The following is an 11,168-nucleotide window of genomic DNA, read 5'->3' as shown; positions in this document are numbered from 1 at the left end:
CTACACTGGATTCAAGGATGAAAGTCAATTTTTCAACTTTTGAAACTTTTATTGGTTTTGAGATTCAGAATCTCAACAGTGGGTTGTGTTCATGTGGAAGGATGACAATCATTATTGTCAGCTGGGTCTGCATGTGAGTGTCACAATCTCATCTGTGTGCTGAGATCTGTTAGGACATAATCTCTCCTACTTGAGGGCTTTATACTGTATGCATAAGAGTTGCTGGCCAGGTGTAGTGGCTCAAGCCTGTAATCCCAGCACTGTGGGAGGCTGAGGCAGGCGGATCACCTGAGTTTGTGAGTTGATAGACCAGCCTGACCAACATGGAGAAACCCCATCTTTACTAAAAATACAAAATTAGCCAGGTGTGGTGGCACAAGCCTGTAATTCCAGCTACTCAGGAAGATGAGGCAGGAGAATGACTTGAACCCAGGATGCGGAGGTTGTGGTGATCTGAGATTGCACCATTGCACTCCAGCCTGGGCAACAAGAGCGAAACGCCATCTTAAAAAAAAAAAAAAGAGTTACAATCTGGTCTGAGAACTTTATGCTAGTATGGACCCATGATCGGGCCTGAGGCTCTAAGCTCAGGTATGAGAGTCGACATGTCTCCAGTTGGCTGAGCCTAGATAAGAGATTTCTTTCTTTTTCTTTTTTTTTTTTTTTGAGGCAGAGTCTTGCTCTGTCGCCGAGGCCGTAGTGCAGTGGTGCGATCTCGGCTCACTGCAAGCTCCGCCTCCCGGGTTCACGCCATTCTCCTGCCTCAGCCTCCCAAGCAGCTGGGACTACAGGCACCCGCCACCACCACGCCCAGCTAGTTTTTTATATTTTTAGTAGAGACGGGGTTTCACCGTGTTAGTCAGGATGGTCTCGATCTTCTGACATCGTGATTTACCTGCCTCGGCCTCCCAAAGTGCTGAGATTACAGGTGTGAGCCACCACGCCCGGCGATAAGAGATTTCTTACCTGCCTATGAGCTGCAGGAAGCTCATGGCCATTGAGCCATGTGTGAATATCTAGTTATTTCAACTCTGGCTGGATATTCACATATGACAATCACAATTTCAACTGCAGACCGTATCCATTTATGAGATTAAGAACCTCAGCAGTGAGCTCTGTGTACGTGTGCGTGTATCGGGGGGTTCCGATCCTAAGGGTTGCTGTGTGTGCATATGAGAAACACAACCTCAAATGTGTGCCAGGCTGTCTGATGACACTCTCTGTAACATCCAAGAGCTTTACACAATATGCAAGTGAATGTCAATTCTGTATGGTCCTTATAAAAATAAGACCCAGAAACTTGTCTGTTAGCCAAAGCCTTGCAAAGAGACACAGAATCTCTGCTATTGTCTGGTTAAATGTATTGCATCTGTGAGCTAAACCAAGGTAAATGTGACAATACCACCGGTGGATAGAGTCACATCATCTGTTTTCTTGGGCCAGGGATGTGTCACAATCTTCCCTAAGGCCAGAGACCAGGCAGTGGAGTCGCACCACCTGGGTGCTGGACCCAGCAACATATCACAATGCTTTCTGTGGGTTGAGCCCAGGCAGGAGAGACACATCACCTAGTTGCTAGGCCCAGTACTATGTCACAATCTTCTCTATGGGAAGGATGCAGGAAGGAGAACCACATAGTCTAGGTGATGGATGAAGAGATATTTCACAAGGACTCATGTGAGCAGGGCCCAGGCAGTACTCTCTCATTCCTTAACTGTTGAGCCCAGCAGTATCTCACAATATTCAAAATATGTGGGGCCCAGGTAAAAGAAAAATATGACATTACCTAGCTGTTGGCCCAGCAATACATCACAAATTTCTCCTTGGGCAGAACCTAAGCAGTAGAGGAGAGTCACATTGAAGGGGGCCAGCCCCTCCACACCTGTGGGTATTTCTCATCAGGTGGGACGAGAGACTGAGAAAAGAAATAAGACACAGAGACAAAGTATAGAGAAAGAACAGTGGGCCCAGGGGAACAGCGCTTAGCATGCAGAGGACCTGGGCTGGCACTGGTCTCTGAGTCCACTCAGTATTTATTGATCATTATCTCTACCATCTCAGTGAGGGGGATGTGGCAGGACTATAGGGTAATGGTGGGGAGAAGGTCAGCAGGAAAACATGTGAACAAAGGTCTCTGTGTCATAAGTAAGTTTAAGGAAGCGTACTTAGCCCTGATGTAGGCGTAGGCCAGATTTATGTTTGACTTTACGCAAACATCTCAGTGTAGTAAAGAGCAGTATTGCCACCAGCATGTCTCACCTCCAGCCATAAGGCAGTTTTCTCCTATCTTAGTAAATAGAACATACGATCAGGTTTTACACCGAGACAGTCCATTCCCAGGGATGAGCAGGAGACAGATGCCTTCTTCTTATCTCAACTGCAAAGAGGCCTTCCTCTTTTACTAATACTCCTCAACACAGACCCTTTATGGGTGTCGGGCTTGGGGAATGGTCAGGTCTTCCCTTCCCATGAGGCAATATCTCAGGCTGTCTCAGTGGGGAGAAACCTTGGACAATACCCAGGCTATCTTGGGCAGAGGTCCCTGCAGCCTTCTGCAGTGTATTGTGTCCCTGGGTACTTGAGAGTGGAGAATGGCGATGACTTTTACCAAGTCTACTGCCTTCAAACACATTTTTTAAAAAGCACATTCTACACACCCCTATATCCATTAAAACTTGAGTCAACACAGCACGTTTCTGCAAGCACGGGGTTGGGGCTAGGGTTACAAATTAACAGCAATTCAAGGCAGAAGAGTTTATCTTAGTACAGAACAAAATGGAGTTTTTTATATCTTCTTCTTTCTACATAGACACAGTAACAGTTGGATCTCTCTTTCTTTCCCCTACATCACATCCCCTAGTCTCTGGGTCCAGCAATATGTCACAGAGCATGGTCCAGGCAAAAAAATAACATTACTTAGGTGAAGAGATGTCACAATGTCCTCTGTGGGTGGGGCTAAGAGAGAAGAAAAATGTCACATAACCTGGGTGGTGGTGCCAGCGATATGTCACAATCATCCCGAAAGTTCTGGACCAAGCGATATGTCACAATATTCTCTGTGTACAGTTTACATGAAGATAGAGTCACATAATCTAGGTGATGGGCTTAGAAATATGTCAAAATGACCCCTGTAGGCAGGGACCACACAGAATAATCACCTCACCTGTGTGCTAGATATAACGATAAGGCATCTTGGTTCTGTGGGCTTGACCATGTGCTAAGAAGAGAGTCACATAACTTAGGTTTTGGTCCCAAAGATATGTCACAATTTTTTCTACAGTCAAAGCCCAGGTAAGAGAGGAGAGTCACATGAAATAGTTGATGAAGTCAGAAATATGTACCAATGCCCTCTGAGAGCAGGGTCTCGGCAGGAGACTCACACCACCTTGATGCTGGCCCAGCAATATGTCACAATGTCTTCTGAAAGTAAGACAAAGGCAACAGGTTAGTGTCATCTCGGTGTTGGGCAAAGTAAAATGTCAACATCTCCCCTTCAGGCAGAACTTAGAAAGATGAGAAGAGTCACATCAGCTAGGTGCTGGACCCAGCAATAGGTAACAATCTTCCCCTTTGAGCAGGGCGGAAGGCACACAGGAAGAGAGTCACATCACCTGGGTGATAGGTGCAGCGATACATCACTATGTCCCAAGTAGGCAGGGCTGAGGCTGAAGAGTTAACATCACATGGGTGTTAAACTCAGCAGTATGTCACAGTGGCCCATGTGGGCAGAGAACAGGAGAATGACATAAGCTAGGTTTGTGGCCCAGGAATATATCACAGTGTCCCCTGTGGGCAGTACCAGAAAAGGAGAGACATCACTTGGATGCAAGGCCCAGTGATATGTCACAATGACCCCTGTAGGCAGCACCAAGGCAGGAGTATGGAGTCACATCTCCTATGTGCTGGGTTCAGCAATATGTCACTATTGTAACTACGGACTGGGACCAGGCAGGAGAGTCAAATTATTCATGTACTGAGCAGAGGCATATGTCACAATCACACCTGCAGGGTGATTTAGAAATTAGATTAATAGGCCGGGCGCGGTGGCTCAAGCCTGTAATCCCAGCACTTTGGGAGGCCGAGACGGGCGGATCGCGAGGTCAGGAGATCGAGACCATCCTGGCTAATATGGTGAAACCCCGTCTCTACTAAAAATACAAAAAACTAGCCGGGCGAGGTGGCAGGCGCCTGTAGTCCCAGCTACTCGGGAGGCTGAGGCAGGAGAATGGCGTAAACCCGGGAGGCGGAGCTTGCAGTGAGCTGAGATCTGGCCACTGCACTCCAGCCTGGGGGACAGAGCGAGACTCCGTCTCAATAAAAAAAAAAAAAAAAAAAAAAAAAAAAAAGAAATTAGATTAATAATTTCACACATGCCCCAGTTCTAAATCTGAGAGTCAACACCTCCTGTATGTTGGGCCTAAGTACAAGAGTCACAATCTCAATGGTGCTACTTGATTTGTTTGTGAGAGCCTCAATTTCTCATGCAGACTGAATGCTTACTGGAGCCACAGACTCACATATGTGTTGAATAGGGGTCTGAAAGTCACCAACTCACCTTTGAACCAAATCCACACAGGAGTAAATTTTCCAACTTTTGACTGTTTTCATGAGGAAAACTTGGGACCTCAACAGTGGGCTGTGTTCACATGGAAAGGTGACAATTTTTGCTGTTGGCTGGGTGTGCATGTGAGCCTCACAATCTTACCTGTGTGCTGGGCTCTGCTAAGACTCTCTCAGTACCAGTCAAGAGCTTTCTACAGTATTAATGAAAGTTGCAAACCACTCTGTGATGTTCATAATGGTATGGACTCATGATTGTACCTGTGGTTCTAAGCCCAGATATGAGAGTCAACATCTCTATAATTGGCTGGTTCCAGATAAAAGAGTCCTCACCTGCTGTGGAGCTAGGTTATAAATGAGTCACCATCTCAAGTTCAGCTGGATGTTCAACTATGACAATCACAATTTCAACTGTAGACTGCATCCACGTGTGAGATTCAAGACCTTACCAGGAGGCTCTGTCCATGTGTCAGGTGACAAGCCTAATAGATGATGCAGTGTGTATATAAGAAATGCAATGTCACCTGTGTGCTGGGCCCTGCAATGACACTCTCTGTACCACCAAGGGTTTATATGATATAGGAGAGTGGTAATCCACTATGACCTTCATACAAGGAGGAGACCCAGAATCTTATGTATTTCTCTAAGCCTAGTTTTGAAAGACAGTATGTCCCCTATTTGTTGATTTGAGGTATCAGAGTTATCATCTCACCTATGAGCTGAACAAAAATATACTTTACAATCCCACCTGTGCATAGAGTGTGTGAGCAAGAGAGTCACATCATTTTGGTGCTAGGCCAGAGATATGTCACAATCTTTTCTCACGGCAGAAACTAGAAAGAAGAGTCACATCACCTGGATGCTTGGCCAGAGATACGTTACATTCCTGTTCTGAAAGGCGGGCACAGGCAGCAGAGTCACAGACGTGGGTGCATGCCCACAGATATGTCACAAGACTCACTCCCTGTGAACAGGACCCTGGAAAAGAAAACACATCACCCTTGTTTCAGAGTCAAATGTTATGTCACAATCTTTCCTGTTGGCAGGATGCAGGCAGCAGAGGAGAGTCACATCTCCTAGGTGATGAATACAGAGATAAGTCATGAGGCTCTTGAGAATGGTAGGGCTAACACCCTGTTTACAGGGCATAGACAGGTGCCTCCATCTTCTAGGTGTTTGGTCTAGTCATATGTCACAGTACTCAAAATATGTGGGACCTATGCAAAATACAAGAGTCACATTACCTAGGTGCTAGGCCCAGGGATATGTCAGCATCCCACATTTTGGCAGGGGCCTGGCAGAGAAGAAGGACACATCACCTAAACCATAAATGTAAAAATTATCATAGCCAGGCACAGTGGCTTATGCCTGTAATTCCAGCACTTTGGGAGGCTGAGGTGGGCAGATCACTTGAGGCCAGGAGCTCAAGACTAGCCTGGCTTACATGGCAAAACCCCATCTCTACTAAAAATACAAAAAAAAATTAGCTGAGCATGGTGGTACACGACTGTAATCCCAGGTATTCCGGAGGCTGAGGCACGAGAATCACATGAATCCAGGAGGCCTAATGATTAGGTTCAAGGCCAAATAGCAAAATGTGTTTGTCTTTAATCTATTTTCTCTATATATAAACATTGCAAGTCAAGAGTATGTACAGATATGAAGACAGAGTTTTCTTCTCCTCCAGACCTATCATCCTTTGTTGCCTTTCTGATCTCTGGAAGGAAGGTGGGCCAAAGGTGGCCAACAGTTGTCTACTTGTGGTTAATTTATTCCTGCTGCCCTCTGCTCTTTTTACGGCCACTATGTTTTCCATCCTCCAAATTAAAGAGAGATGTTGTTAGGAAGAGGCCCTTCCTTCACACTGGCAGAATAAATCTGTTTAGGCCCTTCACCTGCATAATATCAGAGGTGCACTTCATGTGTGGCTCCTGAGTGCCTGGAATGTGACTGGGTCTACACTGTGATGTGCTGGAAAGGCAAAAAACGGACTTAGTGGCCCATGTGCGGTGGATCACGCCTGTAATCCCAGCACTTTGGGAGGCCAAGGCGGGTGGATCACCTGAGGTAGGGAGTTCCAGACTAGCCTGACCAACTTGGAGAAACCCCGTTTCTACTAAAAATACAAAAATTAGCTGGGCATGATGGCAGATGCCTGTAATCCCAGCTATTCAGGAGGCTGAGGCAGGAGAATCGCTTGAATCCAGGAGGCAGAGAACCGAATTCATGCCATTGCACTCCAGCCTGGGCAACAAAAGTGAAACTCCATCTCAAAAAAAAAAATCCCTCCCAAAAAATCCAGACTTAGTTCCAATGATATGGTTCCAACTATATACATGCTACATTAATAATTACACATTGATCGTATAGTAATATTTTGGATATATTGGGTTACAATCAGTTTGACCTGTTTCTTCTTTCTTTTTAAAGTTTGGCTACTAGAAAATTTAAAATTCACATTTGGCTCACATTCTATTTTAGAAGATTGTCTCTTTTTTTTTTTTTTTTTTTTTTTTGATGGAGTTTAGTTTTGCTCTTGTTGCCCAGGCTGGAATTCAAAGGGATCTTGGCTGCATGCAACTTCCGCGTCCTGGGTTCACCTGTCTCAGCCTCCCAAGTAGCTGGGATTACAGGCACCCGCCACCACGCCGGGCTAATTTTTGTATTTTTAGTAGAGGCGGAGTTTCATCATATTGGTCAGGCTGGTCTCGAACTCTTGATCTCAGGTGATCTGCCGGCCTCGGCCTCCCAAAGTGCTGGGATTACAGGTGTCAGCCACTGCACCCGGCCATGATTACCTCCTTCTTAAAATCTCAGGCTGCCTGATCAAACAACCAGAAGCCAGGAAGGTCAGGAAAGCTGAAATTTTAAAATAATTGTTATTTTTTTTTCGTGAGTAAACATATGGCATTTTTTTTAAAATTATTTTTTTGAGACAGAGTCTTACTCTGTCGCCCAGGCTGGAGTGCAGTGGCGCGATCTCGGCTCACTGCCACCTCCGCCTCCCGGGTTCAAGCGATTCTCTTGCCTCAACCTCCCTAGTAGCTGGGACTACAGGCGTGAGTCACTCACTGCGCTTGGTCATATAGTGTATTATGTATAAACGCATATGACCTTACACACAAGGTAAAATGCAAATACCTCCTAGTTGGGCCTGACTCAGCTCAGGCAGGAAGTCCTGCCTGAAAAGCCTGCAGCTTAGAAGCTGTTACTCTTTCTTCATTCAGGCCAGCATGCGATCACATCTCCTGTCACTCAAGGCCTGAAAGGGCGGGGCCTTCAACATTATCCAATCAGGGACGCTGGGCGGAAACCGTCCAATCAGACACGCAGCTGCAGCGGAAGGGGCGGCTTTCGGGTTTGGCGGGTACTTTGTCTCTCGCTGCAGACGGAGCTGCAGGTCTTGTCTTCCCTAATCTATGTCCTCTGCTCCTAGAAGCCCAGCCTCTGTGTCCCTGTGACCTGCAAGTATTGGGAGATCCCCAGCTAAGACGCCAAGTCCCCCCTGGAAGCCTAGAAATGGTGAGAATGCTGGGTCGGACATCCGGGGAGAGGAGAAGGGGCTGGTTGGAACCGTGGGAAGTGCCAGTGGCGGGACTCAGGCCTCCTCGCAGTCAGCTACACAATCTGCGCGGAGTTTTCCTTGGCCAGCTCGCCCACAGTCCCCTTCAGCCACAAGATGGCGGCTGCGCTGACAGCCAGCACCCTGGGCGTCCTATCTCCTCCCTGCGCAGTGACTGTACCCTGGTCTGGAGCCCTCTCTTGGCAGCTCTGCACCCGCACCGCGGCCTCTCTCCCAAATCGTTCAGGGACCACGGGAGGGTAGTCAGAGGAGAATCCTGACTTGGGGTGCGGGGTTCATAAATGGGAAGAGCTTTGGTCTGTGGGGTTCTGAGTCCCTCTTTTCTTGTATTAAAAATGAACAGAAGTCACTGCAAAAATATTAAGTAATTTAAAGAGTGATTCAAAAATTGTAGGCCAGGTGCGGGGACTCACGCCTGTAATCCCAGGCCAGTATGGTGAAACCCTGTATCTACTAAAAATACAAAAATTAGTCGGGCGTGGTGTCACGTGCCTGTAATCCCACCTACTAGGGAGGCTGAGACTGGAGAATCGCTTGAACCAGGAAGTCAGAGGTTGCAGTGAGCCGAGATGGCGCCACTGCACTACAGCCTGGCGACAGAGCGAGACTCCGTCTCAAAAAAAAAAAAAATGTAGAGTACCCAGCTATGGTTTGTCGTTTGTCGTCCATAGCAAGGGCTTGAAGAAAAGACTTTTATAAGGTGCGATAAGGAAAACTAAACTCAATAATTGGCTAAGTACAGTTACATAGTTTCTTAATTTGTACGATCAAGGCGGACATTTCCTTGTTATGTAATCAGAGGTTAATTATAGTTAGCTAAGCATCAATTTTGTTTCCCCCAGTTTAGTAATTTATAAAAACATGCATTTGAGGCTGGGCGCTGTGGCTCACGCCTGTAATCGCAACACTTTGGGAGGCCCAGGTGGGCGGATCACCTGAGGTCCGGAGTTCAAGATCAGCCTTACCAACATGGAGAAACCCCGTGTCTACTAAAAATACAAAGTTAGCCGAGCGTGGTGGTGCATGCCTGTAATCCCAGCTACTTGGGAGGCTGAGGCAGAAGAATCGCTTGAACCCAGGAGGCAGAGGTTACCGTGGGCCAAGATTGCACCATTGCACTCCAGCCTGGGCAAGAGTGAAACGCCATCTCAAAAAACAAAACAAAATCCACACATTTGAGTCAAATTTCTTTAAAGTAGAAATCCAGGGACCATAACCACCTCAGTCTAGTTGCCTGCCATTTGATTATTTTCACACTCCACAGGGGGATAATTTTCTGATTTTTTTTTTTTCTTTTTTTGAGAAGGAGTTTCGCTGTCACCCAGGGTGGAGTACAGAGGCGAGATTTCTGCTCATTGCAACCTCTGCCTCACAGGTTCAAGAGATTCTCCTGTCTCAGCCTCCGAAATAGCTGGGATTACAGGCACCTGCCATCACGCCTGGCTAATTATTGTATTTTTAGTAGAGACAAGGTTTCACGTGGGCTAGGCTGGTCTCGAACTCCAGACCTCAGGTGATCCTCCCGCCTTGGCCTCCCAAAGTGCTGGGATTACAGGAGAGAGCCACCGCTCATGGCGTGGGAGTCCCCGATTTTTAAACAGTATCTCAGGAGCATAGATGGGTTCATTGAATTTGTTACTGGCATCTGCAGTAAGGAGAATACTGTGCGACTGAGTCCTGAATCAGGGTCTGTGCTGAATGGGTGGTGTCAGAATGCAAATTTTAGACAATGAGTTGATATTGGAGAATCTTGGTGTTCAGCAAACTCTACAGATTTGGTGCCAGAAGAAAGACAACACAGAGGCCTGCCCTGGAATGAAACTCTGGGAGGCTCTGCTTTTCTGTCACAGTGCCCATTGTTTTGTGATTCTAGGTCTCCTCCCAGAGAGAGAGAGAGGATTGAAATCTTAAAGAAGCTATGATAGCAGATTCCCTTTTTTCACAGCTGCCAGCACAGGATTTCTACTGACTCACAAACACACACACTAGACACTGAGGTGTCTACACCACTCCCAGGGCTAGACACCACCCTCAGGAATTTCACCACAGCATTTTTGATCCTAATGTTTCTTGCCAAAAATCCACAAGTGTCTACAAGTCTCCTGGCATATCCCCTCCCCAAACACTGAATCTGCAGCAGCAACCTGTTTTCTCCACCCCTCTAGGGTTCTGGACCACCTGTTCATAATCTCATCTGCCTGCATGAATGCAGAAATAGAGTAGAGTCACACCTGGGCCACTATCGCACAAACCAGTCCTATCGCCTACATTGCACTCTCCCAAACTCATGGATTTTTTTCCTTTTAACTTTTATTTTTTGTTCCTGAGTACACATGCGGGTTTGTTATATAGGTAAAATTGTGTCATGGGGGTTTGGTATGCAGATTGTATTGTCACTGAGATACTAAACATTGCACCAAATAGGTGTTTTTTCTGACATTTTTTGTCCTGTCATCCACCGTGAACTAGCCCTCAGTGTCTGTTCTCTTTGTCTATGTGTTCTTATTGTTTAGCTCTTATAAATGTAACATATATTTATTTATTATTATTATTTTTTGAGACAGAGTCTTGCTCTGTCACCCAGGCTGGAGTGTGGTGGCACAATCCTGGCTCACTGCAACCTCCACCTTCCTGTTTAAAGTGATTCTCCTGCCTCAGCCTCCCAAGTAGCTGGAATTACAGGTGCCTGCCACCACACCCAGCTAATTTTTGTATTTTTGTAGAGAAGGGGTTTCACCATGTTGGCCAGGCTGGTCTCAAACTCCTGATCTCAGGTGATCCACCCGCCTCGGCCTCCCAAAGTGCTGGCTTTACTGTCTCTGCATTAGTTTTCTAAGAATAATGGTCTCTAGCTTCATCCATGTTGCTACAAAGGACATGATTTTGTTTCTTTTTTTTTGTTTCTTTTTTTTTTTTTTTTTTTTTGAGACTGAGTCTTGCTCTGTAGCCCAGGCTGGAGTGCAGTGGCGTGATCTCAGCTCACTGCAGCCACCGCTTTCCGGGTTCACGCCATTCTCCTGCCTCA

At 46.5% G+C, this 11,168-nt stretch overlaps 2 protein-coding genes across 5 annotated transcripts in view; both read left to right on the top strand.

The window, feature by feature from the left end:
• Positions 1-11,168, top strand: part of ZNF43 (zinc finger protein 43) — a 534,348-nt gene that overhangs the window by 377,725 nt on the left and 145,455 nt on the right. Inside the window, exon 1 of one of the 4 annotated variants that reach the window (XM_033229230.1) lies at positions 7,893-8,082. The exons of the other annotated variants lie outside the window; for them this stretch is intronic. Within the exon in view, the coding sequence (XP_033085121.1) occupies positions 8,080-8,082 (3 nt within the window). The 5' untranslated portion in view covers positions 7,893-8,079. Of the gene's footprint in view, positions 1-7,892; positions 8,083-11,168 lie in introns of those variants that run through there. 4 annotated transcript variants of the gene reach the window in all.
• The window catches only part of LOC117091333 (putative zinc finger protein 730), a 284,531-nt gene that overhangs the window by 249,153 nt on the left and 24,210 nt on the right, over positions 1-11,168 (top strand). The window lies entirely within an intron of this gene.

Source organism: Trachypithecus francoisi, unplaced genomic scaffold (genome assembly GCF_009764315.1).
Source record: "Trachypithecus francoisi isolate TF-2019V2 unplaced genomic scaffold, Tfra_2.0 Lachesis_group12, whole genome shotgun sequence".
Lineage (NCBI taxonomy): Eukaryota > Metazoa > Chordata > Mammalia > Primates > Cercopithecidae > Trachypithecus > Trachypithecus francoisi.
Note: the sequence above shows the minus strand (reverse complement) of the source record. Positions and strands in the feature narration are given on the sequence as shown.